Source organism: Lynx canadensis, chromosome B1 (assembly GCF_007474595.2).
Source record: "Lynx canadensis isolate LIC74 chromosome B1, mLynCan4.pri.v2, whole genome shotgun sequence".
NCBI classification, from domain to species: domain Eukaryota; kingdom Metazoa; phylum Chordata; class Mammalia; order Carnivora; family Felidae; genus Lynx; species Lynx canadensis.
The window spans coordinates 202210937-202236607 of NC_044306.2; the positions used below are offsets into that span (position 1 = coordinate 202210937).

The 25671-nt window shown below is 58.0% G+C and overlaps 1 protein-coding gene across 1 annotated transcript in view; it reads left to right on the forward strand.

Annotated features, from left to right (window-relative positions):
• The window catches only part of SORCS2 (sortilin related VPS10 domain containing receptor 2), a 359214-nt gene that overhangs the window by 198133 nt on the left and 135410 nt on the right, over nucleotides 1-25671 (forward strand). The window contains exon 3 of the mRNA XM_030314516.1: nucleotides 25203-25302. Coding sequence (XP_030170376.1) covers nucleotides 25203-25302 — 100 coding nt within the window. The remainder of the gene's footprint in view (nucleotides 1-25202; nucleotides 25303-25671) is intronic.

Below are 25671 nucleotides of genomic sequence, written 5' to 3' on the forward strand. Positions count from 1 at the left end.
GAGGCCGCGTGCCCAAGGCCGCGGGGCTGGGAGAGGCACAGCTGGAATTGAAAGTGGGGTCCTGTTCTCTCGGGCTCAGTACGACCTTTGCACTCAGCCACCGCTGGCAGGAGACAGCGGCCGGCCTTTCCCTCCGAGGCGTGGCCGTGGATGCGCTTCCCTAAGGCCTCAGCAGCTGGGGGAGAAAAGAATATTGTAAGACCACGAGGGGGTCGGTGGCCCGTGGCAAGCGTGACCTATTTCAATGCCGCCTCGTTGTTTTGAAGAATCTGGCGGCTCCTTCGCCTCTCAGAGCCTTTACTGGGCAGGCACCGCCCTCTTCCCGGGTTCACTGCCAACAGCCCAGCCGAAGGGGTCCGGGGACCAGCGCATCCTGTCCTTTGGATCACAGGCACGCGTCTCTGTAGGAGCCCGGGCTCTTCGGAGGGGCTGGGAGATCAAAAGTAACAGCAAAATAGTATGTGTGACATGTGGTGTGTGTCTCATGTTTTCAGAAGCCCCAGTAGGAAAGTTATTAATTCGTAGAGGGAAAATCCAAACACAGAATGGGAAAAACACTGCCCATTCGGGTTACCACCCGTATTGGTGGCCGTGGGGTTCCTGGCCGTTTACACAGAGTGGCAAGACCATCTATGTAGAAATGAGGTGATAGGGTTTTTTTGTACAAAATTTATCATCTCCTGGAAATATCAAATCAGCGGGAACCTGACTCAAATCTAGTCAGTACAGGTACCTCAGCCCAACCACGTGCGGGAGAGATGGACACAGAGGCGGTCGGGGGCAGGGGTACGGTGGGGGCGGGGGGAGCGGTGGGGGTGGAGGGAGCTGTGGGGGTGGGGTAGCAGGGGTACGGTGGGGGCGGGGGGACGTGGAGACAGCGGGGGGGGGGGGCGCGGGCCGGAGCACGGTGGGGGCGGGGGGTGGGGGGCGTGGTGGGGAGGCAGGGGTACAGTGGGGGCGGGGGGAGCGGTGGGGGCGGGGATACAGGGGGGCGGGGGGAGCGGTGGGGGGGCAGGGGTATGATGGGGGCGGGAGGGTGCGGTGGGGGTGGAGGGAGCTATGGGGGTGGGGTAGCAGGGGTACGGTGGGGGCGGGGGTACATGGAGACGGTAGGGCCGGAGTACAGTGGGGGTGGGGGGGCAGGGGTATGGTGGGGGCGGGGGGGGGGGGAACATAGAGAAAGCCGGGGGAGGGGGGGCGTATGATGGGGGTGGAGGGGACATGGCGGCGGCTGCGGGCGGGTACAGTGCAGGGTGCCTGACGACATAGATGCACCTGTCCCTGCCTGAACCTTGGCAGGTGGCGGCAGGTGCAGACTTAGTTACGGGGACAGACGGAGGCGGACGAGCACTGCGGAGGCAGGCACCGTGGGGGAGGGACGTGGAGGTCGAGGGAGGTACAGATACAGATAGAAATGACCTGTGGTCCGTGGTGGCGACCCCAGGCCCAGCCCAGGCCCAGAATGGATGTTCACATGCGGTGCCTGGGACTCTCCCTGGCTCCCGGATCCCCCGTTGCAGTGTTTCTCTTTTTAAACTTCTCTGAGAACCACGGGCTGGAGGCATCGGGAAGGAGGTGGTTCCGAGGCCCCTGGTGCCTTCTGGGGCCCTGAAGAGAAAGACCTCCCTTTGCCAGCCGCCCCCCCGTCTGACTCTGCCGGGTGGGACCTGTCCCCAGGCCGGGCAGCGGGAGGACTTGGGGATGTGCTGTGTCTCTACCTCTGGCCTCGAAGCCTCCAGGCCGCACCCTGGGCCCTACTAGGTGGTCTCACTGCTCTGCAGGTGCAGGGGTGAGGGTGGGCGGCATTCCAGTGCACCTGTCAGGGCTCAGCCACCAGGAGGGGGCTGGCAATGCCACGTGGGGGCTCCTGGCTCCTGCTTGAGGCTCTTTCTATCTGCACGGGCCATTGAAATGCGTGCTCGGGCATTCGTCCTTGAACATGACTCAAACCCACATACCTTTGCTGGAAGGACCTAGACCGTTTTCAGGCGGACTTGGCACTCGGCTCAGTGCTTCTCCAGCCCCCTGACCTTGCTGGGGCGCAGAGCAGAAGGCGCGGAGATGTGTTCGGTGTCTGCTAGGTGATGCACGGCTCCTTTGATGGTATCCGTTCCAGAACCCTTCTGTACCCTTCGTTTTATAAACTGGGAAGCCAGACTTGGGGTGGGGGGTCAGAAACGGCTGGCATCATTCAGTTAATAAGTGGCCCTGTTGGGATTTGAACCCACGTCCACCTGACCGCTGGCCCCGGGGCTGGCGACCTTGGCCCCACACTCCGCAGGGGTCAGTGCTTGCTCAGTGATGTCCCGTTAACCATCTTGAGATCTTGAGTAAGTTTCGAACAAGGAGTCGGCATTTTCGTTTCGCCCTGGGCCCCGAACCCATGATGTTTCTGTCACGATTTGCCACCTCCTTACTCTGGTCTGGCTGAGACCCGACTGCCAGGGGCTGTGAGAGTCCAGTGCTGAGAAGGGATGCACAGGGGCCGTCTGGTGGCCATGGCAGTGCCTCCCATAGACCTACTGTGCACAGCTCCTTCTAGAAGTGGACAAATTCCACCCCAGAGACCATCAAAGGACTGAACTCCCAGGCCCTCTCCTGTAAAGCCGAGTAAATCAGGTTCAAAAAGATGGAAATCTGGAATGAAGGAAGGCACCAGAATCAGACTGTGAGTCCCACGGCAGAAACAGGATGAATCAAATGTGCTGAGAAAGGCTGATACCATGGAAGCTTCGAGGCGAGGGATTGACGGTCAGGTTTCCTTTCGTTGTGATCTACTTAATTTAAAGATAAGGCATGACAGCCCCCGTGGGAAGTGCTACTTTATTTTAAAGGGGTGTTGACGTGGCCTGTAGGTGATCCAATGTGTCAGCGGGGGTGGTCCTCGAGGGAAAAAGGAGGTGAGACCTGTCATGTGTCTCTCACCTGTTGGGTGCCAGGCACTGGGCCGCCTGGGGCCTGTCTGCTGAAGGTCTCGCTGAGTTGTCTCATCAGCCCCAAGAGACGGGCCTTGCCATCCCCATGTGCCCATGAGGACAGCTTGGTCCACCTGACACAGGAGGGGCCCTGCTGGACCCCGGCCTAGCCTCTTTGTTTCAGGAGGTCCCCCTCTGTGGATCAGACCCCGTAGGCACCCCTGGCCTAGACCCTCCCCTGCCACCTGGGGCTGGTCCCCAAAGTCAGCCCCTGGCCCCAGTGGACTCCCGGGCCTGCTGATGTCCTCCCACATCTGACACCTGGGCTAGGAGTGTCACCTGGGCTCACCTAGTGCCAGAGTCAACCTCCATGGACCGTTGGACATCCCGACTCCGCTGAGCCTCTATTTCCCCACCTGTGAAATAGGGAGAATGGCCCCTCACTCGCATGTTTGTTGTGAGGGTGCCGGGCGAAGTCAACGGCTGTGCGGCGGCCTGCTCTCCAGGCAAGCATTCACCGGGGCTGGAGAGGCTTCTGGAAGCCAGCAGGGCGGTGGGACAGCCCAGGCTCTGCACTGCCGATAGCCACTGCCCAAATGCCGGGAAACAGCGTGTGGGAAATGGAGGCCTAAATATGGCACCAGTGGGGGCTGTTGCCTTTGGTAGGCACGCGGCATCCAGTTGCATACGGCATGGTTGTATTGGTCCCACTGGGGGAGAATTAGCTCCTGCTCCCAACGGTAGTGGATTTGTGTTTCTCTGCTTAGAAGTTTCCAGTAGCTGCAGACAGAAATGCCTTCTCTATATCCATCCATCCATCCGTCCGTCCATCATCCTCATGCATCAGCTAATGCTACTGAGACCTTACTCCATTGTGGCAAGATGAACAGTGGGAGGAATCCGGGATCTGGCTGTGTGGCCCCGGGCTGGTCATTTGTCCTCCTTGAGCCACCCTGCTTCTGTCTCTCAAGGGGGAGTCCTTATTTCTGACCTCGTTGGGGTTCTTGGGAGGCATGAATTACATCTATAAAGTGTGCCAAGTGTGCATTGAGTAGGAGCCCGGTAAACTTTGCCTGAGACTTGATGTGGTCAGGGAGGGCTTCCTGGAGGCAGCAGAGCCTGAAACAGATCTTAGCGGGATAAATAGACGCTCATTCCCCAACGCACAGTTACAAACCAAACACAGGAAACAGAGCAGTCTAGTAAGTGTTGTAAGCCTCAGACTGTATTGACCTACATGTGTAAAGAGTTGAGGAATATTTTCTCCAAGCGCAGTTAGTTTTTACTGGATTCGTCAAGCCAGTGAATGAACCAGCATCTAATAGTCAAAAGAAGGCCCCGTGGGGACACCGGGGTGGCTCAGTCAGTTAAGCATCCGACTCGATTTCGGGTCAGGTCGCGAGGTGACACCGAGCCCCGCGTTGGGCTCTGTGCTGATAGCATGGAGCCTGCTTGGGATTCTCTCTGTTCCCCTCTCTCCCCCCCCCCCCCCCCAGCTCTCTTTCTCTTTCAAAGCAAACAAATGAACTTTAAAAAAAGAAAGAATCCCCCATAGTAATTGGCAGGAGGTCCTGACTGCTAGAATGAAGTGTTTCTGAGCATTTTTGCTTTAATCGAGGTTTGTGGCGTTTCAGAGCCAATGGTGATTGAACCAGAGACGTAGATGCTTTACTGTATAAAAACGAAGGTGGATAAAATTCTCTTAAACTTCCTGTAAGCAGAGCTGCTCAGGAATAGCGAAATTTTCTAAAAATAGAAAAAAGGAATCAAAGAAAGGAAATTTGTTTAGAAACGTTTAAAACTTACCGCGACGCTGCTGTCCTCGGAAATAGTCTGTCAATGAGGCGGGCGGGCGCCCTGAGTTAGACCCCAGCCGACACACCCACGCGCACAGAGATCACACAATTAACAGCGAGAAAGTGGGGAAAAGAGGCCGTTGGCCGACCATTTGGTACTTTCGGTGGAAAACAGAAAGGTTACACCCTGTCTTTGGTGCGGGACCGGGGGAGAATATGACATTGGGTCTCTGGGCTGAAGCCTTGTGCCAAAATAAATGTTAGGTATGTCGAGGAAATAGAAGTGAACGAAACCCAAATATAGTGAGAAAAGTCGGGAGGATGTACACAGTCATTTCAGCCAGACAGGAAACCCAGAATCTGGAAGAGAAAGCGAAGACACATTTGACGTATGAAACAGAACTGCGCGTAAGGCGAAAACGCTGTAAGCCAAAACCAACAGATAGAAGGGACTGACGAGGAACGCCACACGTCTGACGAAGGCAGGATTAATACCCAGTAACTGTCGCCGGTGTGTTTCTGGAAAGCTCTTGTACGTTGGGGGCAGCAGGATGTGAAAAGCTGGGGAGGTGGGTGGGTGTTCCCAGAAGAGCAGAGCCCTGCACCTGTGAACAGGTGAGAAGATGCTCAGCCCCCAAGGACCCAGGATGGAGAGAGCCCCGGGAAAGGGAGCAGGTGCGGCTGGAGGAGGGCCAGCTGGCCTGTCCCCCGAGGGAAGTGGACACGGAACCTTCTCGGCCCTCGCTGCTGGCTCCCCCGCGGCGGGATTCAGGGTTCCACCCACGGGATGTTTTACAGCCTGATTGTGACCACAACAAGCCGGGCAACGGGGGGCAAAGCGGATGCCTGTAGACAGGGCACCTTGGGCACATGAACCCACACCAGGGATGCTTGGGCGGTGGCGAGAGGGACGCCGTCTGTCAACCTGGAGCGGTTTCCACGTCGTATTATTTTAAAAATTCAATTTATTTGAACAAAATGAAACAAGATAAAACAGTTCACCCATTTCTCCTACACCCTCAGCCTTGGGTTACCTCCCTCCCTCCCTCCTTCCCTCACTCCCTTTCTCCCTCCTTTCTTCCCTCCCTCCATTCCTTCCTTCCTCCCTCCCTCCTTCCCTCCCACCCTTCCACCTTCCCTTTCTCCCTCCCTCCCTCCTCCCTCCTTCCTTCCTTTTTTCCTTCCTTTCTTCCTTCCTTCCCTCCTTCCTTTCTTCCTTTCTTCCTTCCTTTCTTCCTTCCTTCCCTCCTTCCCTCCTTCCTTCCCTCCTTCCTTTCTTCCTCCCTTCCTTCCTTCCTTCCCTCCTCCCTTCCTCCCTCTCTCCTTCTTTCCTTTGTCCTTCCTTCCTTCCTTCCTTCCTTCCTTTTTTCCTTCCTTCCTTCCTTCCTTCCTTCCTCCTTCCTTCCTTCCTTCTTCCCTCCCCCCTCCATCCCTCTCTCCTTCCTTCCTTTGTCCTTCCTTCCTTCCTTTTTTCCTTCCTTCCTTCTTTCCTTCCTCCCTCCCTTCCTCCCTCCCTCTTTCCTTCCTTCCTCTTTCCTTCCCTACTCCCTCCCTCCCTCCCTTCCTTCCTTCCCTCCCTCCCTCTTTCCTCCTTCCTTCCCTCCTTCTTCCTTCCTCCCTCCCTCCCTCCCTCCCTCCCTCCTTCCCTCCCTCCTTCCCTCCCTCCCTTTCTCCCTCCTTTCTTCCCTCCCTCCATTCCTTCCTTCCTCCCTCCCTCCTTCCCCCCACCCTTCCACCTTCCCTTTCTCCCTCCCTCCCTCCTCCCTCCTTCCTTCCTTTTTTCCTTCCTTCCTTCCTTCCTCCTTCCTTCCTTCTTCCCTCCTCCCTCCATCCCTCTCTCCTTCCTTCCTTCCTTCCTTCCTTCCTTCCTTCCTTCCTTCCTTCCTTTTTTCCTTCCTTCCTTCCTTCCTTCCTTCCTTCCTTCCTTCCTTCCTCCCTTCTTCCCTCCCCCCTCCATCCCTCTCTCCTTCCTTCCTTTGTCCTTCCTTCCTTCCTTCCTTCCTTCCTTCCTTCCTTCCTCCCTCCCTTCCTCCCTCCCTCTTTCCTTCCTTCCTCCTTCCTTCCCTACTCCCTCCCTCCCTCCCTTCCTTCCTTCCCTCCCTCCCTCTTTCCTCCTTCCTTCCCTCCTTCTTCCTTCCTCCCTCCCTCCCTCCCTCCCTCCTTCCTTCCTTCCTTTTGGTGTCAGGTTCAAAACAATCATTGCCAAGAATATGTGAAGGAGCCTACCGACCATGTTTTCTGTCAGGAGTTTTATGGTGTCAGGTGTTACGTTCAAGTCTTTAACTGATTTTTAGTTGGCTTTTTGCATAGTGTGAGAGTGGTCCGGTTTTATAACAGCCTGTGGCTGTCCAGTTTTCCCTGCACCATGGATCAAAGAGACTGTCCTCTCCCCAGTGTATAGTCTTGCCTCCTTGGTTGTAAACTAACTGACCATACGTGCCTGGGCTTATTTCTGGCTCTATTCTGTTCCATGGATCTATGTGTCTGTTTTTGTGCTGATGCCATATTGTTTTAATTAGTGTAGCTTTGTAATATAGATCAAAATCAGGGAGCGTGATGCCTCCGGCTTTGTTCTTTGTCGAGTTCGCTTTGGTTATGCGGGGTCTTTTGTGTTAACTCACAGATTTTAAGACTGTTTGTTCTATTTCTGTGAAGTGTGTCATTGGAATGTGGCTAGGGATTGCATTGAATCCGTAGATTGCTTTGGGCAACATGGACATTTCAACAATATTAATTCGTCCAGGCAGTGAGCATGGAATCTCTTCCCATGCATTTGTGTCTTCCTCAATTTGTTTCATTAATGTCTTGAAGTTTTTAATACACAGGTCTTTACATCTCGTTGGTTAAATTTATTCCTACCCATTTTCTTCTTTTTTTTTTTTTTTTTTTCAACGTTTATTTTTGGGACAGAGAGAGACAGAGCATGAACGGGGGAGGGGCAGAGAGAGAGGGAGACACAGAATCGGAAACAGGCTCCAGGCTCTGAGCCATCAGCCCAGAGCCCGACGCGGGGCTCGAACTCATGGACCGCGAGATCGTGACCTGGCTGAAGTCGGATGCTTAACCGACTGCGCCACCCAGGCGTCCCCCTACCCATTTTCTTCTTTTGGACAGAATTGTAAATGGGATTATTTTCTTAATTTCTTTGATAGTTCCTTATAAGTGATAGAAACGCAACAGATTTTTGGGTGTCAATTTCATATCCTGCCGCTTTACTGAATTCTTTTATTGGTTTTAACAGGTTTTTTTTGATGCAGTATTTAGGGTTTTCTATATATATCGTGTTCTCTGTGGACAGCAAAAGGTTTATTTCTTCTTTTCCAACCTGGATGCCTTTTATTTCTTTATCTTGCCTAATTGCTATGGCTACGATTTCCAATACTAAGTTGAAAAACAGTGTTGAGACTGGGCATTCTTGTCTTGTCCCTGATCTTAGAGGAAAAGCTTTCAGCGTTTCACCACGGGGGATGGTGTTAGCTGTGGGCTTGTCCTATGTGGCCTTTGTTACGTTGAGGAACCTTCCTTCTACACCCACTTTGTTGAGATACATTGGATTAAGTGAGAAAAGCAAGATGGAGGGTAAGAAATAATACCTTGCTTAATATGAAACAAAACAAACCAACAGGAAAAAAAAGACTAGTGTGCAGAGGTCTCTGTGTGTGTGTGTGTGTGTACGTGAGCTCAGAGAACAGTCTGAAAGCGTTCTCGCTGCGATGTCTGGTTGGGGGCTGGTTGTCTGGATGTGGATGGAGGGAAGCTTTGTGAGTGGAGGTCAGGAGGGGCGACTGAATTTTGTGAAACTTGTAGAAAGGGAGCAGGGAGGGGGAGGGAGGGGCGCATAAGGGGAGTCACCATTGCCCGTCACCGACGCGCCTACAAGAGTGAAAACGTCAGGGTGGTGGGATTTCACGCTCTTTACGCTTCCTTTGTTGTATATGTACCCGTTGCTCGGGTTTCTGCCGCACACAAGTGTGATTTATATAATAAAACAACAAAGCTGTTTTCATTGCATGAAAAAATTGGCTGTCCTGTGCATCTGAGCTCTGAGGAGAGGCCCAAAGGATTGAATTTAAACCCAATACTGAAAAAAAAAAAAAAAAAAAAAAAAAGGACAGAGAACATTGTAGAAAGAAGACAGCATTGAAAAGGAAGAAAGGGCTGACATCAGTTGGGCTGGCGAGAAGTGAGTCATTGGGAAGCTGTGTCCTGGGGAAGAGACTCGTGTGGGCGGTAAAGGACCCAGGGGCCGCGGTGAGCACACTGAACCCATACGGTAACACGTTGTGGGTCACTGTTCCTGTCTTTGGAGGCGACAGATGTCAAAGCCCAGCCAGGAAGTCAGCACGGCGCAGTGATGGGTGAGGCCGAGGGGCCCTCCCAGGCACCCTGATCCCAGGGATTAGGACTTCAGGGCCTCACTGCCGCCTCTAGAGCCAAGGGGTGAAGGGATTGGTGGCTTTCCTGCAGCTCGGGGTCCAGGCCCCCCAGCAGGAGCCGGGGTCGGGGTGGGCCTGCTGGATGGGAGCTGAAGCCTGGGAGACGACTCGGTTTCTGCCGGAGACAGGACAGGAAGCAGAAGGGAGAGGGAGAAGTACCCCGGCTTCTCCCCCACCCTCTCTCTCTCTCTCTCTCTCTCTCTCTCTCTCTCCCTCCCTCCTCCAGCCCCCACAGAGCCTGCCACAGCAGAGCCCAGCAGGACATCGGATGGCCTGGGACAGGTGGCCTGTGGGGTCCGGCTCCCGTGGCTCAGAGCAGAGTAGGGGGCAGGGGACGGGTGTGTGGGGGGGTGGGGGCGGGAGACTGGCTGGCAGGGCAGGGAAAACATTTTCAAGGCCATTCTTACTGCACAAACGGGGGGACCTTGAGAGACCCTGAGGGCTTCCTGCCCTACCCACTTCCCAGGTGGGAAGAGGGAAACTTCAAAGACCTGGGGTGAGGGACAGCTGGGTGGCTAGGTTAAGCGTCCGACGTCAGCTCAGGTCAGGATCTCACGGATCGTGGGTTCGAGCCCCGCGTCGGGCTCTGTGCTGACAGCTCGGAGCCTGGAGGCTCCTTCCGATTCTGTCTCCCTCTGTCTCTGCCCCTCCCCCGCTCACGCTAGGTCTCTCACTGTCAAAAGTAAATAAATGTTGACAAAAATTAAAACAAATTTATATTAAAAAAAAAAAAAAGACCTGGGTGAGCCCCAGGAAGAAGGGGTGGCTGGGGAGGCCCAGTCGAGGACCGGCATCATGGGGAGGCCAGGGAAGCCGCGCCTGCCTTCCTGACGGTGGCCCCACTGGGCCCCAGAGAGAAAGTTCTACGTGGTTCTATGCGGTCCTGTGCGACTCCTTGCCTGATGGGTGTGGCCCAGGGGACAGGCTTTGTCCCAGGAAGAGGGCCCAGCCCTGGGAGCCGAGCTGCCCTCCCGAACCACCGCTTCAGGGACTGTGAAATCACAGCTCTCTCTAAATGTTCCTTTCTTTCTTTCTTTCTTTTTTTAAATTGCCATGACTAGCATAATCCCAGTTTATCTTCTCTCTCACCCTTGACGGTGAATTTAATTTAATAGGCTGCGGCGGTGCTGCCTCTGATCTTTAAATGCCGTGTTTATTTGCCTTATTAGCGTGGGCGCGCGGTTTGAAGCGAGCGCACAGATGTCTCGCAATGTGGGGCTTCCGCCAGCGGCTGGATGGCTTCGCGGCCTTGCGGTGGCCACAGCCCCAGACTGAAACGGATGTGGACAAAAAGGCCTTCTGTTCCCCTGCAGCCACAGTGTGGGAATGTCAGGGGAGCCTGAGCTGATGGAAGGAGGCCAAGGCCGTCCCTACTGAACGTTCCCGAGTCCTGTCTGGGAGAGTCCTGCTTGAGTCCCCGAGACAGGACAGCTGCCCCTGCCCTCCCCAGCTGTCAGCAGCTCGTGAGTGTGTGTGGCGTCCTCCTGCTGCCTTCTCCCAGGAAGGCCCCTGGCCCTGCCAGTCACCAAGTTGGCCAGACCGGCTGAAGTGGAGAGCTGAGCGTCCTAGCTTCATGATAATGGTCCGATTCCAGATCGCTGGAAGCCAGTGGTCCTGAGCGGGGAAGCTGGGGAGGAGCTGCGTCCTGTTCTATAAACATCCTGCCCAGGAAAGGCAGCTTGGGTGTCCTACCTCAGGGCCTTTGCATGTGCTGCTCTTGTTTCTGGACACCCACATGGACTGACTCCCCAGGGTGTTTCAGTCTCTGTTCAAATGTCACCTCGTTGGGAGAGCATCTTGACCGCTCTGCCTGAAATAGCAGCGTCCCTGCCCCCCCCCCCAATCTTTGCTCCTTATTCTGTGATCCATTGCTCTCCCTGACAATATACGTTTCTTCTACTCATTTATCATCTGACTATCCCTCCACGGCATCAGCTCCCAGGATCAGGAGCCCTGGCCACACCCTGTCCCCAGAACTTTCTATCATGGGTCATCTACTCTTGAGATGATCTCAGGAGAAAGGGAATGGGGAAGGTGGGAGGGGGTGGATGAAGGACAGGATAGCTCACACAGAAAATCAGACACGTGGAGAGAGACAGACGGCCCCAAGAGAGACCGTTCAGAGCTGCCACTGGACGGACTCTGAGACTTAGGTGACGAAAGGACACACGCAGAGACACCAACACAGAAAGAGACAGAGACAGAATGAGAGTTGCATAAAGAGAGCCGGAGGTCTGCGCCCAGAGGGACCGAGGGACAGACCGCGGTAACCGTGGCTGCAGGTGCGCACGGAGGCCTGCCGGTGCTCCCGGGGGGCTGGGCCAAAGCCCGAACAGCCCGTTTCTTCATGTTGTTGCAAAGTTGAGCCCGCCTTCATTCTGTCCGGAACTCCGGCCTTAGCTGCCGGCCGCACCCCCGGATGCTCAGACGCAGAAAATCCAGACAAGCTTTGGCTCGGCCCGGCTCCAGCTGAGAATCTGTCCTCAGGAAGAATACCCCTCAGTGGGGAGGGAAACGGATACTGACATCACCCTGGGGCCCGAACGGTTCATGTTCACCATTAGCAGGTCCTTGCAAGGTTGTTGTGGGAACACACACAGGGTCCTCCCGTGGAGGATTCATTTACATGCTTCCTGTGAAGGACAGCACGGTGACATCCTGGGGTTTTTAAAATAGAAGTTGAGTCACATTCTGGAATCAACCCAGTAGCGGGCCCTGGGATCCAGGAGACGTGATGGCATGCACCGGCAGGGCAGTTGAGAGGGCGTCTGAAAGGCTCAGTCAGTCACTCATCAAACGTCCCCTGTGCTCCTGGTGCTGGAGCCTCCCTGAAGCATCACTGTTACCCCACCTCAGCGCCCAGCCCGGGGCCAGACACACAGCAGGTGCCCAGGAATGTGCAGCATATGGGTTGGACAGAAAGAAGGAAGAACGGATGGATGGATGGATGGATGGACAGACGGGTGGGCGGTGGACAGAAACAGGGTTGGATGGATGGATGGACGGAGGCTCGTTGAGGAAAGTGGGTGGGCAGGACTAGAGGGCTGGGGGCGGGTCAACCAGAAACAAGCCCACAAGGTGCCCCTCACTGGTCTAGAGTGGGGATCCACAGAATCAGACCCCACCTCTGCCGGTATCTTCGTACCTGCCCCCCTGGCTTTCCAAGGGCAGGACCTCCCCTCCCCCTCCCCCATCCCCTCCGCGCCCCACTCAGGCCCATGGTCGCTGGCCTCTTCCACGCTCCCACGGAGGAGAAGACCCCGTCCTGTACCGACAGGCGCTCACGCGGGTGTGGCTGTCCTTCTGGGAGCCCCACTGGAAGTGTGGGACCCCACATCTCTGTAAGGCCAGGACCCCGGCCTGGGGGTGGAGTCGTTTTTCCAACACGGGAGCTGTCCCACCGAGGGCTCTCCGGCCCCTGCAGGGGCTGTAGGCGAGGCGAGGCGAGGTGAGGCGAGAGGGTGTGGGAGAGTCGCCTGGCACCGCCCCTGGGCCCAGAAGCCACGCTGAGGACCCGAACCAGGCTTCCCATGCAGACAGACCGGGGAGGTCGCGGGCTGTGGGATCTATAGACCTGGGCCCACCTGCCCCTTCACCTCCTTGCTGGGGGCTTCTCAGCAAGTCACTGGACCTCTCTGAGCCTTGGCTTCCCAGTGTCTGACGTGGGATCCTGTTTTCCCGGTGGGGAGCACAAGTTGGAAAAATAGGACCACCCGTGCTAGAGGCGGTTGTTACGTGACTTGTAAAAATGCTTCTGCTGCAGACGTGGGGGAGTCCAGTCGCAGCCACCAGGCCAGCGACCGGCAGGACCCCCCTCCCCCGCTGGGATGGCGGAACCGCCCCTAGGAGGGGGAACACGGCTTCGCGTGGCCCGGAGTTCGGGGAGCCAGGACACGTGCGTCCCCGGGGCCGGCTCGAGGCAGGAACCGGCAGCACTGTGTGCCTGGGACGCCGTGACACAGGGGAGGGGGAGGCAGGCCCTGCCTGTGGGATGGGGACCGCCACACGCTCCCGAGGAGGGGATCGCGGCAGGACCCGGCGCTCGGCAGCGCCCCCAGCCCGCCTCCCCCGGCCCCTCGGACCTGCGGTGGGAGCAGTCAGTTCTGCGAGCCCGCTAACTGGTGCGCCGCCTCGGGGACGCATGACTGTCCCCTGCTTTAAGGCATCTCGTCACTATTTAGCCCTCTAACGGGAGTCTTGAGCATTGGAGACTATATCCTGCCAACTTCCACTTGCTTCGGTTTTCCCGCCCGGAGAGCAGGGCACACGAAGTTATTGCGGGGAGCTCGTGGGGTGCAGGCGGGGCGACGGCCCGAACCCAGAGACCGCATCAGGAAGCTGGGGCTGCGGGCGGCGCCCTGCCACGTGTTTGCTGTTGTCGGTGCCGTTGCAGAAACGGTTTGGGCCTCGCTGGGTCATTTCGTGACAGACTTTCACCGACTGTCTGCTCGGGTGGGGGGCGGGGGGCACAGGGGTGGGGGCCGCGTCTTGCCGCGTCCACGGTGCTGCAGGGGTTGGGGCACAGCCCAGGTGCCCGGACCACGCCACACCCAGGGTGCTGCACAGGGCGTGGGGAGGGGAGGACTTTCAGAAGGCACAGGGCACAAGGGGGCTTTCCTTAGGAAACTTGACCCTGGCCCTCACCTGGCACAGAAGTGCAGGGGAGTTGCCAGAGGTGGGGTCTTCAGGGCGGGGAGGTGGTGCAGCTCCCCTCTTCCCAGGAGCTGATGTTCTCGATGGGAAGCCAGACGGTAAATCGACAAAATACATGTACGACGTCAGGGAGCACTGATGCTGCGGCTGGAAGTCAGGCTTAAGGGGCAGAGAGCTAGGCGTGGGTGGCCCAGGACGCCCTCCTCGGCGATGGATATTTGAACAGAGCCTGGGATGCAGTGGGGAGTCGGTCCCTGTCTGCATCTGGGAGGGAGAACAGCACGTGCAAAGGCCCAGAGACGGGCTCCATGCGCAGGCCGCATTGCCTGGGACAGTGCTGAGCTCTTCAAGCAATGACACGTGATGACACCTAGGAAGTACTGACAAGCAGGGGAGCTTGGGTGCCAGGGCTTTTACTGAGGTTGGCCATGTAGCCCCGTGGCCGTCTCCAGCCCCTCCAGAAGTAAAGCCATACTGCCTGACCCAAGACCCCTACCGTAATCACATCGTTAGCACGCGCTGGCTGGCTGGCCGGAGGCCTCGGGCCGGCAAAGCCAGCCTTCCCAGGCGGGACCTTCCAGGGGCCAGTCAAGGGCCTAACCTTTCTCCGGAGGGTGCGGACAACCCAGACCCACTGGGCCAACCTCGCACAGCCGCCGAGCACCTTCTGCTTCACGGAGGGGAAGGAGGAGGGAGGCGGTCGGGGCGCTCTGGGCCAGACGCCGTGCTGGGATGCTCATTCGTGTCTGTCATTTCGGTTAGCACTTGGATGGCCCTGGGTGGGAGGTGTGTCCCCACTGTACAGAAGGGACAGTTGAGGTCTAGAAGGCGAGCGAGCAGCTCAAGGTCATGCCACCGGTGGTTTCAACCTGTAACCACACCCCCTCCACCTGACCACGCGGCAGACTTGGAATAATGCTGTAGGCGTGGGGGCATCTCGTAGGAGGTGGGCTGGGCACAGCTGTGGCCCTCGTTGGGGCTTGCCACCTGCTTGGCCTAGAAGGGGCTCTGGAGGGGGCCGGAGAGCTCCCCGGGGGTCCGCCGCGGACCCTCGGAGAGCCAAGGCCTCAGCCCCCGGCCCGCTCTCTCCCGGGGGCGCCTGGTGCGGTGGGCTGGCAGGGTTGACCAGGTGGCCACGGAGCTGCCTCCGCCGCCGTAAGCTGGAAGAAGGGGTGTGGCTGTCTGTCTGTCCTGCCGGCTCCCCGTGGGTACAGACAGACGGGGCTGCTGCTGCAAAGGGCCCGCATCCTGTAGGCATGAGCCTTTATGTACTGTTTTCAGTCTCCTGATGAGCTTCCAAGACGTCTTTGGCGTTTGCATGGTATGAGGGGTCTGGTTCTGTCTCATTTTCTAGGTTGGAGGAGGGAGAAGGGGTCGTGACCTCTGCTCTCCAGCGGGCTGCCTGGGACAGTCTGGAGTCTCCCGGACAGAAAAGCTCTGCTTGGGGCCAGGAGATCTCAGTCAAAGTGGCTCCCTGGGCCCTTCGGCCGCTGTGTGACTTTGAGGAAGTGACTGCCCTTCTCTGGGCCGGTGTCCTTTTCATGGGAGAGGTGGGGGTGGGGGCGGTGGGGGGGGGTTGCCTAGAGGCCTCAGGGCCCGCTTGTCTCCCACAGTGAGGTCAAGTGCCGAGAGCCCGCGTAGGGCTAGCAGCTTGTGGGTCAGGCCTGGGTGGTTGGTTGGTCCGTGCACTCACTCGGCCGCATTCACTGGCCCCTGCTTCACGCAGGCCTCGGGCGAGGAGCTGGCTGGAGAGCGGGTCGGACACAGTGCTGGCCTGTGAGGGGCTGTCAGGGGCGTCATGGGAAGTCTATCACGGTGGGGGCAGGTGTCCCCGGCAGCCGTCGGCGTGCAGACGAGGAGACCGCGTGGCGGGGTGGGAGGCCGGCAGGCGATGTGTGCCTTCACCTCTTGAGGCTCTGCCCTGAGTTCACCTTGGCTCTCTTCCCAGCCCTGCCTCCCCCCTGTGCGGACAGGGGGCTGACACACCCCTCCCCGTGTGCCTTCCTCGGCCTTCCCACTGGTCTGCTGCTGTCGGGGACTCTGCGTTCATCCCGAGGGTGTGGGGACCCAGTGGGGGTCGTCCGGAGGGAGACTCGCATCGTTTGGGGGGGGAGAGGAAACTCGCTCCGGTTGGAGAACGGGGGCCTCTGGCCAGCACCCTCCGCAGGTGTGATCAGCTGGAGAACACGGGTGATGTGGGCCCGGAGAGCTTCCTGCCAGCTGGGAGGCCCGTCCCCGGGTGCACATGATGCTGCCAGGCCCCCCAGGAGCCCCAGAATGTGGAAGAGGCTGCTTCTGGAAGGGACGGGAGACGCCCCTCCCTAGCCCTCGGCCCTCGAGGAGACAATTCCCGATTCACAGGAAGCCTCGGTCTTCCCCAGCGGGTCCCGGCTCCCCCTGAACCCTGCTCGTTGCTGGAGTTGCGAGTGCAGGTTGGAGATGCCTCTCTCGTCTTGCACCGTCCTTGGCTGCTGGCGAGGACTGGGGGCCGCGTGGGGTGGCACAGAGCTCACGGGCTGGGGGCTGGGCCGGGCTCTGCGGCCACACTCAGCTCCTCTGTTCCTTCCGTGCTCTTTGTCTCGTCTCCTCCTCGTCCTCACCTCGTGGGGGTGCTACCCGCCCTTCCTTACATCGCGGGGGTGCTACCTGTCCTTCCTCACCTCGTGGGGGTGCTACCCACCCTTCCTTACCTCGTGGGGGTGCTACCCGCCCTTCCTTACCTCGTGGGGGTGCTACCCGTCCTTCCTTACCTTGTGGGGGTGCTATCCGCCCTTCCTTACCTCGTGGGGGTGCTACCCGCCCTTCCTTACCTCGTAGGGGTGTTGGGAGGACTGTAAAGTGAGCTGTTATGTGCAAAGCATTTGGTTCTCATGGGGCTTGACATATGGGGGAATGATGAGTTATTGTCACCATTCCTATTATCTCATCTGATAACACAGACGACTTCAGTCTCACATAGAGACGGATTGTCCGAGGTCCAAAATCCGACAAGGGTGGAGGCGTTCTGCTAGCCCCGGTCTGTCAACTTCGGCCCAGAGAGGGGTCTTTGGGGACCCAGTCTGGAAACGGATGTCTGTTGGCCCCTGGGTTCAGCTATTCAGTTTTGCCATCGAATCAGCCTTCGTTTACCTTCCAGGAACTTTTTGCCGTGAAAATTTGTTTTTCAACCCGATATCCCCGGTTTCATGACTTACAAAATTCCTTGACGTTCACTGAAATGGAGAGTGTTGTGTCTATTTCTTATTTCATTTCTGTACTTTGTATTAAAATACTCCCCGTAGCATTCAGAAATGGAATTCGCTTCCAGATCGCCCGGATCTCATCCGCTAATGCTTAATATGTCATTCAGGCTGCCTGTGGCAGACATTGGGAATACTCCCCAGTCATTCAAAAACTCAATGTAGAGGCGTCAGATTCTATAATCGGATGGATTGGCATAGAAAAGTGTTGTCATTCTGTGCCAGGACCCCCTAAGAATAAGTGAGGACCCTCATTTTTAAGGTATTGAGTCGGATGATGTTCTCAGGTCCAAAAACACATTTTTTAAGAGCCACAGAAGCTCAGAACTTCACAGAAGAGCCCCGCTCTTGGGATGTAACCCTGGGGAACAATCCAGCAGAGATTAAAGTAGCGAAGATGTTGTTTACGAAGGGCAGAAGGGCTGGGGACGGCAGTGCACGGGGAACAAGTGCATTTCCAAAGGGCACAGCACAGGGCATCACTCAGTGCTTGTAGAAATGCCTAACGTAGGTTCAGGCTAATGAAAAACCCATCAGCAATGCTGCGTGGCCTGGATGGAAATGCCACACGGCCAACAGAAATGCCAACCATCTCGTGCTAAAATCAGAACGAATGTCGTGTGCATGCTGAAATTGCGATACTGTAAATATAATCACATGCGGACAAGGGCTGGACGGGCATGGAGGGATGAAGGGGCCCAGTCGATGGTTGAAGCAGAATCTTCTTTTTTGTGTGTGTTTATTTATTTTTGAGAGAGAGAGAGAGAGAGAGAGAGGGAGAGAGAGAGAGAGAGAGAGAGAGAACACTAGGGAGTGGAGGTGCAGCAGAGAGAGAGGGAGACACAGCATCCGAAGCAGGCTCCAGGCTCCGAGCTGTCAGCACAGAGCCCGACGCGGGGCTCGAACTCACAGACCGTGAGATCGTGACCTGAGCCGAAGTCGGACGCTTAACCAATGCGCCCCAGATTGTCCTCTTATCTTTAAATGATTCCGAGAAGAGTGGAGGATGTGTAGGCCTATCAAGAAGGAAATGTTACTGTAAGTGGATTGGTGAACTTCTGGAATTTTCCAAAGGGTAGACTCAGGTCAGAAGGGTAGCCTAACCTGGCCCAGCCCCAGAGCCAAGCCCGGACCTCTGGCGTAGCAGCTCGTGTAAGCCCCGCCGTGCTGGGGCTTTCTCACCGCGGCCCCACCGACCCTGTTCCAGGACAAGGCGGCTGCTGGCTGGACGGCTCCTCGGGGCCACATTGTCTGTTCTGTAGCAACGTCTTTCTGTGGTATTGTGTGTCTTATTCTGTTTGGGTGTTTTCTGTCTGAAATGACAGTTTTGGACCTCAGAGGGGCTTGGCCCGCTCCCAGATCAGCCGGTTCCCTGGGGGAGGGCATGCATCAGTGTGCTTCACCCTGGGCACTGGCAGGAAGGGCTGGCCTTGGGCAGGGCTGCTCCTGGCCAGTGACTACCCTGTCCCGTTCATACGAGGTGCTCGTGTGGCAGTCCCGACAAAATGCAGAGCGACCCACGCTGCCCCCCCCCCCCCCCCAGCCCCTCCACACGCCCACCAGGTCATGACTATCAGACCGTCACCTCCCCCCGGGCATAAACCCAGCCAGGCCCCTCCAGTGCCCCATCGGAAACAACTTCCTCAATTAACCCTGAAGACACGGCGATGTCCTGTCTGGTCCCTGGGTTGCTGGTCCGTGAGCCACACCTGGGGTCAGCTTCAGGGGTGCCCTCTGCCTGCACCTGTGAGACTTCCGGGCAATTGACACCTCCCACCCCTGCACCTGCAGCTACAGATGGCCCCGCCTTCTCCCAGCCTGAGGCCTGGGCTAGGCCGGCTCACTCACCCGCCTCCGCCTTCGGACATGTGCCCAGCTGAGGGCTTGCAGAACGGCTGTAAAAGCAGGAATGTGTGCCGGGTGAGCCCCGCCCGTGGGACACGTCCAGGGCCACGGGCCTCATTTAGCCTGATGGCCATAACCCACTTCTAAAGAGTGCCCCCTCCTCCGCTGGGAAAAGAGCTATTGCAAAGGTCCCGCCTTGCGCCGCGTTAAAACCTCCAGAAGTAGGGGCGCCTGGGTGGCTCAGGCGGTTAAGTGTCCGACTGTTGATGTCGGCTCAGATCATATCACGGTTTGTGGGTTCAAGTCTCACATCAGGCTCTGTGCTGGTGGCACAGAGCCTGCTTTTGGGACTCTCTCTCTCTCTCTCTGTTTCTGTCCTTCCCCCACTCGTGCTCTCTCTCTCTCTCTCTGAAAATAAATAAACTTTAAAAGGAAAAAAAAAACCTCCAGAAATAAAGCCAGCCAGACCCATGGTGTCCCCTATGTCCCCTTCCTTTCTATAGAGCAGGAAGGAGGTACAAGGTGTGGGCGTCATTTAGAACTCGAGTCACATAGAGCCTGTAGCTTCGTCCTCTCTGAGCCCCGGCGGATGACTTCACCTCTTGGTATCTCATGTTTCTCGTTTGCACACTGAGAGCCACTGGCTGGGATGTGATTAGATGAGCCAAGCCCCCGAGTGTCTTCACCCTGGGGGCGCAGGTGGCCCATCCTGGATGGGGACTGCAGAGCGTTATTGGTGCTTCCCCCGGACTCCGCTGTGTGAGGCTGTGGGCCTCGGCCACGCTGTCGCCTCTACTCCTTCCTTGCCTCTGCACGGAGCACCCAGCCCCCCCAGCCGGCGCTCGGGGCCGACGGCCAGCCCCCACTCCCCCTTATCGGGTGCCTCTTCCTCCTCCTTCCCCTTTCAGATTCTCTGCGAGGCCTCCCAGACCCCACAGGCACACTTACAGGCTTCTGTGAGAGCACACACACGGTACAGAGCATCTCCTGGAGGCACGGCCAGCTGCCCAAGATCCCTGCCCGTCCGCTTCCGTGCACCGTGCCCAGCACAGAGTTTGCACGTAATAGGTGCGTGGGAGACGTTTGTCGAAAGGACCTCGTGAACTGAGGGCGTTCACTCACATCAGGATTTTTAAGGATAACACAGGGACTCACTGGAAAGGATGGGTCCCCTTTATGGCGTGACGAACAGCGGTGGCCAGGAGCCAGCTTGAGCAGAAGCGTTGCGCGAGCTGTCCCGCGGGGTCATCGGCTCCCGGGCCCTGCACCAACTCCCATCCCTGAGGTGTTGGTAGAGCGGCGGGGGCAGTGTCTGGGAGCGGGCCTTGCCCGGCCCAGCTTCATTCCGGAAAGATCCGCCGGCGAACGTCACAACCCCTGCCACCTGTGGGCACACGGCATCCTTGGTGCCGCGGCAGGCGGCTGGGAACCACGAGGGGATGCTCTGGTTGGGGGACAAGCTTGGAGGACAGGCTCAGAGAGGCAGGCTCTGGCCCCGTGCGGCCATGGGACCCTGCTCGCTGTGCGTTCAGACGCGGAGAATCTCAAGCCCCCTCCTGCTCGCCTCCCTCTTGGCCGGCTGGGAATACGGCCCGGGCTGATGCACAGCGGGCTCGAGTTAATGCTGCTGCGAAAACCCGCGGGCAACAGAGGTGCAGCTTCCTGGGTGGGACAGGCTGCGGTCCGTGTTCAACTGCCCGCACGTTGGAGAGCGTTGGCCGCCAGGCTCTGCAAGGGAAATGGAGTCAGAAGGTCCAGCCGCGTGGAGTGGGTGCCGTGCCCTGCGAACACATCCAGGGACATCACTCAGCGCACAGCCTGGGTTTCCTGTAGTTACTGGTGGTTAAGTGCTAAGCGATCCTTTCATACTCTCTGAGCCTCGGTTTCCCCGTCTGTAAAATGGGAAGGCATGCTCCCGTTCGAATGGTCTTCCTGTGTCAGTTGAGTCCGTGTGTCCGCCCAGAACCTGGCATCCAGTGCGTGTTGAGCGTGTGGTGTCACTGGACGCCCCCTCCCCCAGGCCCTTCCGTCAGAGGGGCCCCGCTCTTCAGATCCCGCCAGCAGCCATGGCGAACAAGGGTGCTCCCCGCCCTACCATGCTGTGCTCCCCCCGGGGCCAGGGCTGTTTTCTTCCTCAGCTCACCCCCCTAGCATGGCCCTGACTCCCCAATTCACATGCAGAATCTCGAGCCACATCCTGGATTTTTTCTGGATGACTTGACCAGCCCTGGAAGTGCCCCCCTTATTGCCATAATTCTCTTCCGCTGATCCTGGGTCCGTGTATGAGACCCGGCAGCAAATCAAAGCCCGCCAGGGGTCCCGTGAGCTGTCAGTGCCGAGAACCAGACCAGCCCCCGGGTGAAGCTGGCTCAGAGTCCGTTCCTTCCCATCACCCAGTCACAGACACCGTGCACGGCCGCAATCTGACCAAAGCTCAGAACCGCTTCAGCTGCGAGATCGTACCCCTAACGTCCGGTGGGAGAGCCCGTGAAGGACGCCTCTGCACCCCTGTAAGACTCTGGACACGTCCCTTTCCTAGCTGGGCCTCAGTTTCCCCAGGTATAAAGTGCAGGTGGTAATTCTGACCGTCTGGACCGGTGACAGGGGTCTTCTCGGGATGCCCTGCCACCTGACCGGTGCAGAACGAGAGCCAGTCCCCAGCACCCGTGCAGCTCCAGCAACCTCTCGGCCCAGGGTGGGTCCAGCGAGGTCAAAGAAAAGAGGAGAGGTGGCGATGGAGACATAGGCCCGCTGGGGGGGAGCCGGCATACAGGGAACCCCGGAGCGGCCGACCGGGCAGAGCATCTGCTGCTGGCATCCACGTGAAGCAAGTTTTTACATCAGAGCAACTTAACCCAGCGACCAGCAGTGGCCCTGCCCTCCCTGCACGGCCAGCGTTTCCGGGGAGATCAAGGCCTGGCCCCCGGACCCTCTTTCTTCGTTACAACGGAGACGCTCCCGGGAGCCCTTGAACGCTGAACCACACGTTAGCAGCGCGTCCTGCTTGATGGGAATGTGGAGGCAGGAGAGGATGTCTGCGCTCTCACGACAGTGACTGGCGGGCATTGGGGTGCGCCTGTGCAAATTAACTGTCAGCACGTACGCACAGCATCGTGATCATTAGAGAACACAGCTGGGTCCACACACAAGTGCACCCTCCACCAGGGGGAGGTCCACAGGGACCCCACGGCCATGACCCTGAGCCTGCCTCCAGCTCGCTTTCCTCACCTCTCTAATATCACACAGGTGTCTCTGCCACTGTGTCATCAGCCCGTTACAGACCCGCATCGGTCACTCAAAGATAAAGAAACCGCCTCTCACGGAGACCAGGCCTCACCCAAGGCCGTGCCCCCGCAGGGGCCCCCGCCGCGAAGGCGGGCCCCACCTTTCGCACCTGCCTTGGCCTTCCGGGGGGAGATGGGTGGGAGACAGGGGCTCATCTACACCACGGGGAGGGGTGGGAGCCGAACATATGTCCCTGCCAATGAAATAATTATAGAGTATGAAAATGGCTCAATTAAATTATTTTTTAAAAAGTGAATATGTACAAACACTCAGCAATTAAGCAGCCGATTTGCAAAGAGCGACTTTCCAACTGCGCCTGCTTGCCTGCCCTGTTCTGTTTGCCCGGTTTCAGAGCCTGGGTTTTTATTTTTAATTTGAATAAATGCAGATTGGAATAATCAGGCTCCACGTTCCCAGATGCGCCTGAGGAGGACTTGGAGGGGGTGGGGGTGCAGAGTGCGGAGGAAGGTCACCCTGGGGGAGGGCCTGGCACGGAGGGGTTCAGGGGTCGTGGGGGCAGCTGAGAAAAGGGCCCGTGGGGGTAGAGCCACTGAGGGCCGGTGCCCGTGCTGGGACGTGATCACATCTAATCCCCATGTTTCCCTGGGAAACCCTTGCTGCCCAGAGAGGGCAACCTGCTCACCAGAGGTCACACAGCCTCCAGCTCTGACACCAGAGCGCCTCCACAGGAATCCAGGAAGCATTTATTGAGCACTAGCTGTATGCCTGGGGGTGCGATTCTTGGATGATCCTGGTGACCGCTGTCCTCACTGACCGTGTGATCTGCACCGACTTCAGGAGGAGGCCGCATTAGGTTTACAGTTGCAGAGGTCCCAGCTTCTGGCCTGCCCCCACTGACCAGCTGGGCTCTGAGACAAGTCATTTTCTATTTCCCAGACTTATCCACGGCAATGAATTCCCTTCTCTCCCCCTGCGTACGTGGGGGCCTGGCAAGAGACAGGCCCCATGCACAGTAGGAGAGGTGGGGTCCTATGTGGGCCAGACGCGGCTCAGGCTGTCTCCTGCTGGCCTCGGCTGTGTGTCTGTGTGTCCGTGTGTCCAAATTCCCCTCTTCTTATGACACCAATCCTTGGATCTGGACCTGCCCTCCTCCAGTTTGACCTCACCATAATACATCTGCAAAGGCCTTGTTTGCAAATCAGGTCGCATTCACAGATTCTGGGTGGACGTGAATTTTGGGGGGACATTACTTAGCCGGCTACAAATGGCTTTCCCCCAGCCAGGCGCAAAGCACTCTCTTCCTTCCTTGCCTGCCTCTGCCCCAAATCACCGTGTCCGAGGGGCCTTCCCTGCCCCTCTGAGACCGCAGTCCCACTGACCCCCCATTCCCGCCCGGATCACACCGGCTGCTGCCATGTTTCCTGTTTAGCACCCCCTCCCCTTGCCTCACTAGACCCGCTCCCCCCGCAGCCCGCACCAGCAGGTGCCCTGGGGCGAGCAGGGGTCAGCAGGCTCCTGTGACCTGGGTGGGGACGGGGAGGAGTCTTGATCCTGGGGAGGCAGCTGGGCGGAGGCAGGCGTGTGTCGGGGATGGAGGGAAGGGGTGGATGGATGGCAAGGTTTCTGGGAGGCAGAACCAATGGGCAGGTCTTAGACCCAGCTTGCTGGGAGGAGAGCAGAGGGGTCATGAGGCTCAGAGGTTTCCACGAATCCAGCTTGGAAACACGGCGTTTGGTTTCTGTGGAGACTGGCATTTCCTGGGTCTCTGGGTCAGTCCTCTGCTACTGGGGCCCTGGCTCCCTGCTTCCCAAAGCAAACCAATTCTCTGATTTTTTGAGAGTAAGTGCATCTCTAATCACCCCTCCAGCAGGGTCTCCCCGGGGAGGCCAAGGGCAGGGAGGGAGGGGCTCAGCCGATCCTCTCCTGGCTGCCCCACGGAGGGGACTGGCCCCCACCAGCCTCCCCTGGGAGTCAGGAGGCAGAGATTGCTCTCTGCCCTGGTCTGGGAAGGACCTTGTGACCCTGAGGCCTGTGAGCCTCCAGCTCACAGCCGGGCCTGCTTCACAATCACAGCACGTTTTTTTGTTTTGTTTTTTGTTTTAACATTTATTTATTTCTGAGAGACAGAGAGCAGGCAGGGGACGGGCAGAGAGAGGGAGACACAGAATCGGAAGCAGGCTCCAGGCTCCGAGCTGTCAGCACAGAACCCGACACGGGGCTCGAACTCACGCACTGCGAGATCATGACCTGAGCCGAAGTCAGACGCTCAACCGACTGAGCCCCCCAGGCCCCCCCCCCCAGCACGTTTTAATGGGGTTTCAGGGTCACGGAGATTTTAAGCTTCGACATGGAATCGATTCCACGTCCTGATGTGTCAGTTGCTTCCAAGCAACAGATGTGAAATTGCCCTGGTGACCTCTCCCCGTCTCGCTGCGGTGGGGAGCCACATTCTCCCCTGCACCTGTCACTCCACAGACAGGACAGTGGGCGCACAGGCGAGGAGGGGCCGGCCCGCGGTTCAGCTGGTCCCCCGCGTAGAGCCAGTGGTGGTGCTGGTGCTCGCCGGTCGATGCAGGGCTTGGCTTGGGGCCTGGTTCCCAGCAGCTCCCGGAGCCCGGGCACCGCCCGCTGTCACCCACAGTCTCCGGGCTGTGTGGTCAGTGGGGGTGGGGGTGGGGGGAGGGTGTGGCTCCCCGGAGGAGCCCGGGGTGCAGAGAGGGAAACGGAGGAGCAGACGGGCTCCTGTGAGGCCTCAGCACACGGTGAGGAACGTGGAGACACGCGTGTAGCAAGCGGGCTAAGATAGACTTAGGGTCGGGGCAGATCACTGCGGAAGTCCAAGGAGGAGGCGACCCGTGGGGAGTCTGGCTGGCATTCACCGACTCCCCGCCCAGCTCCCAGACCTGAGCGCGTGCTCGGCGACCCTGCGGGAGCCCAGTCTCCTCCCTTGTCACCTGCGGCATCCTGCTCCGGGGGAGAGGTTGACTTGGGGCGCTGCGCCCACGCGGGCTGGATAAACCTGCAGCTGGAGGGACACCTCGCTGACGCCTGTCTGTCGTCCTGTCCCCCCAGGTCCTCGGACTTCGGGACGTCCTACACCAAGCTCACCCTGCAGCCCGGTGTCACCACGGTCATCGACAACTTCTACATTTGCCCCACGAACAAGAGAAAGGTAAGAGGACACCGGGACGGCTGCCCGGTCGGCACAGCCGGGCTCCCGGCCACCGCGTGCGACGTGACCGCCTCTCCCACGACACCCTTTCTGGTTCCTCCGTGATCCATTCGGACGGCTGTGTCTAAAGGGCCAGCTGGGACTTGGGAGAAAGGCTTGGGCACCTGTGTGGACATGTCTGCCTTCTCCCTGCTCTACAGACAGCGTCCGTCCGGGGGTGGTGGGCGCTGGGGAGCCGGGAAAGAATCTCTCCGTGGTGTGGGGTCGTCGGAAGGCAGTGGTGAGCAGTCCCCCTCCTCTGCTGGTTGTTTGGTTTATTTGGTTTTGACTTGGCTTCGGTCTGTCATCTGAGATGCACTTTCTGGTTTT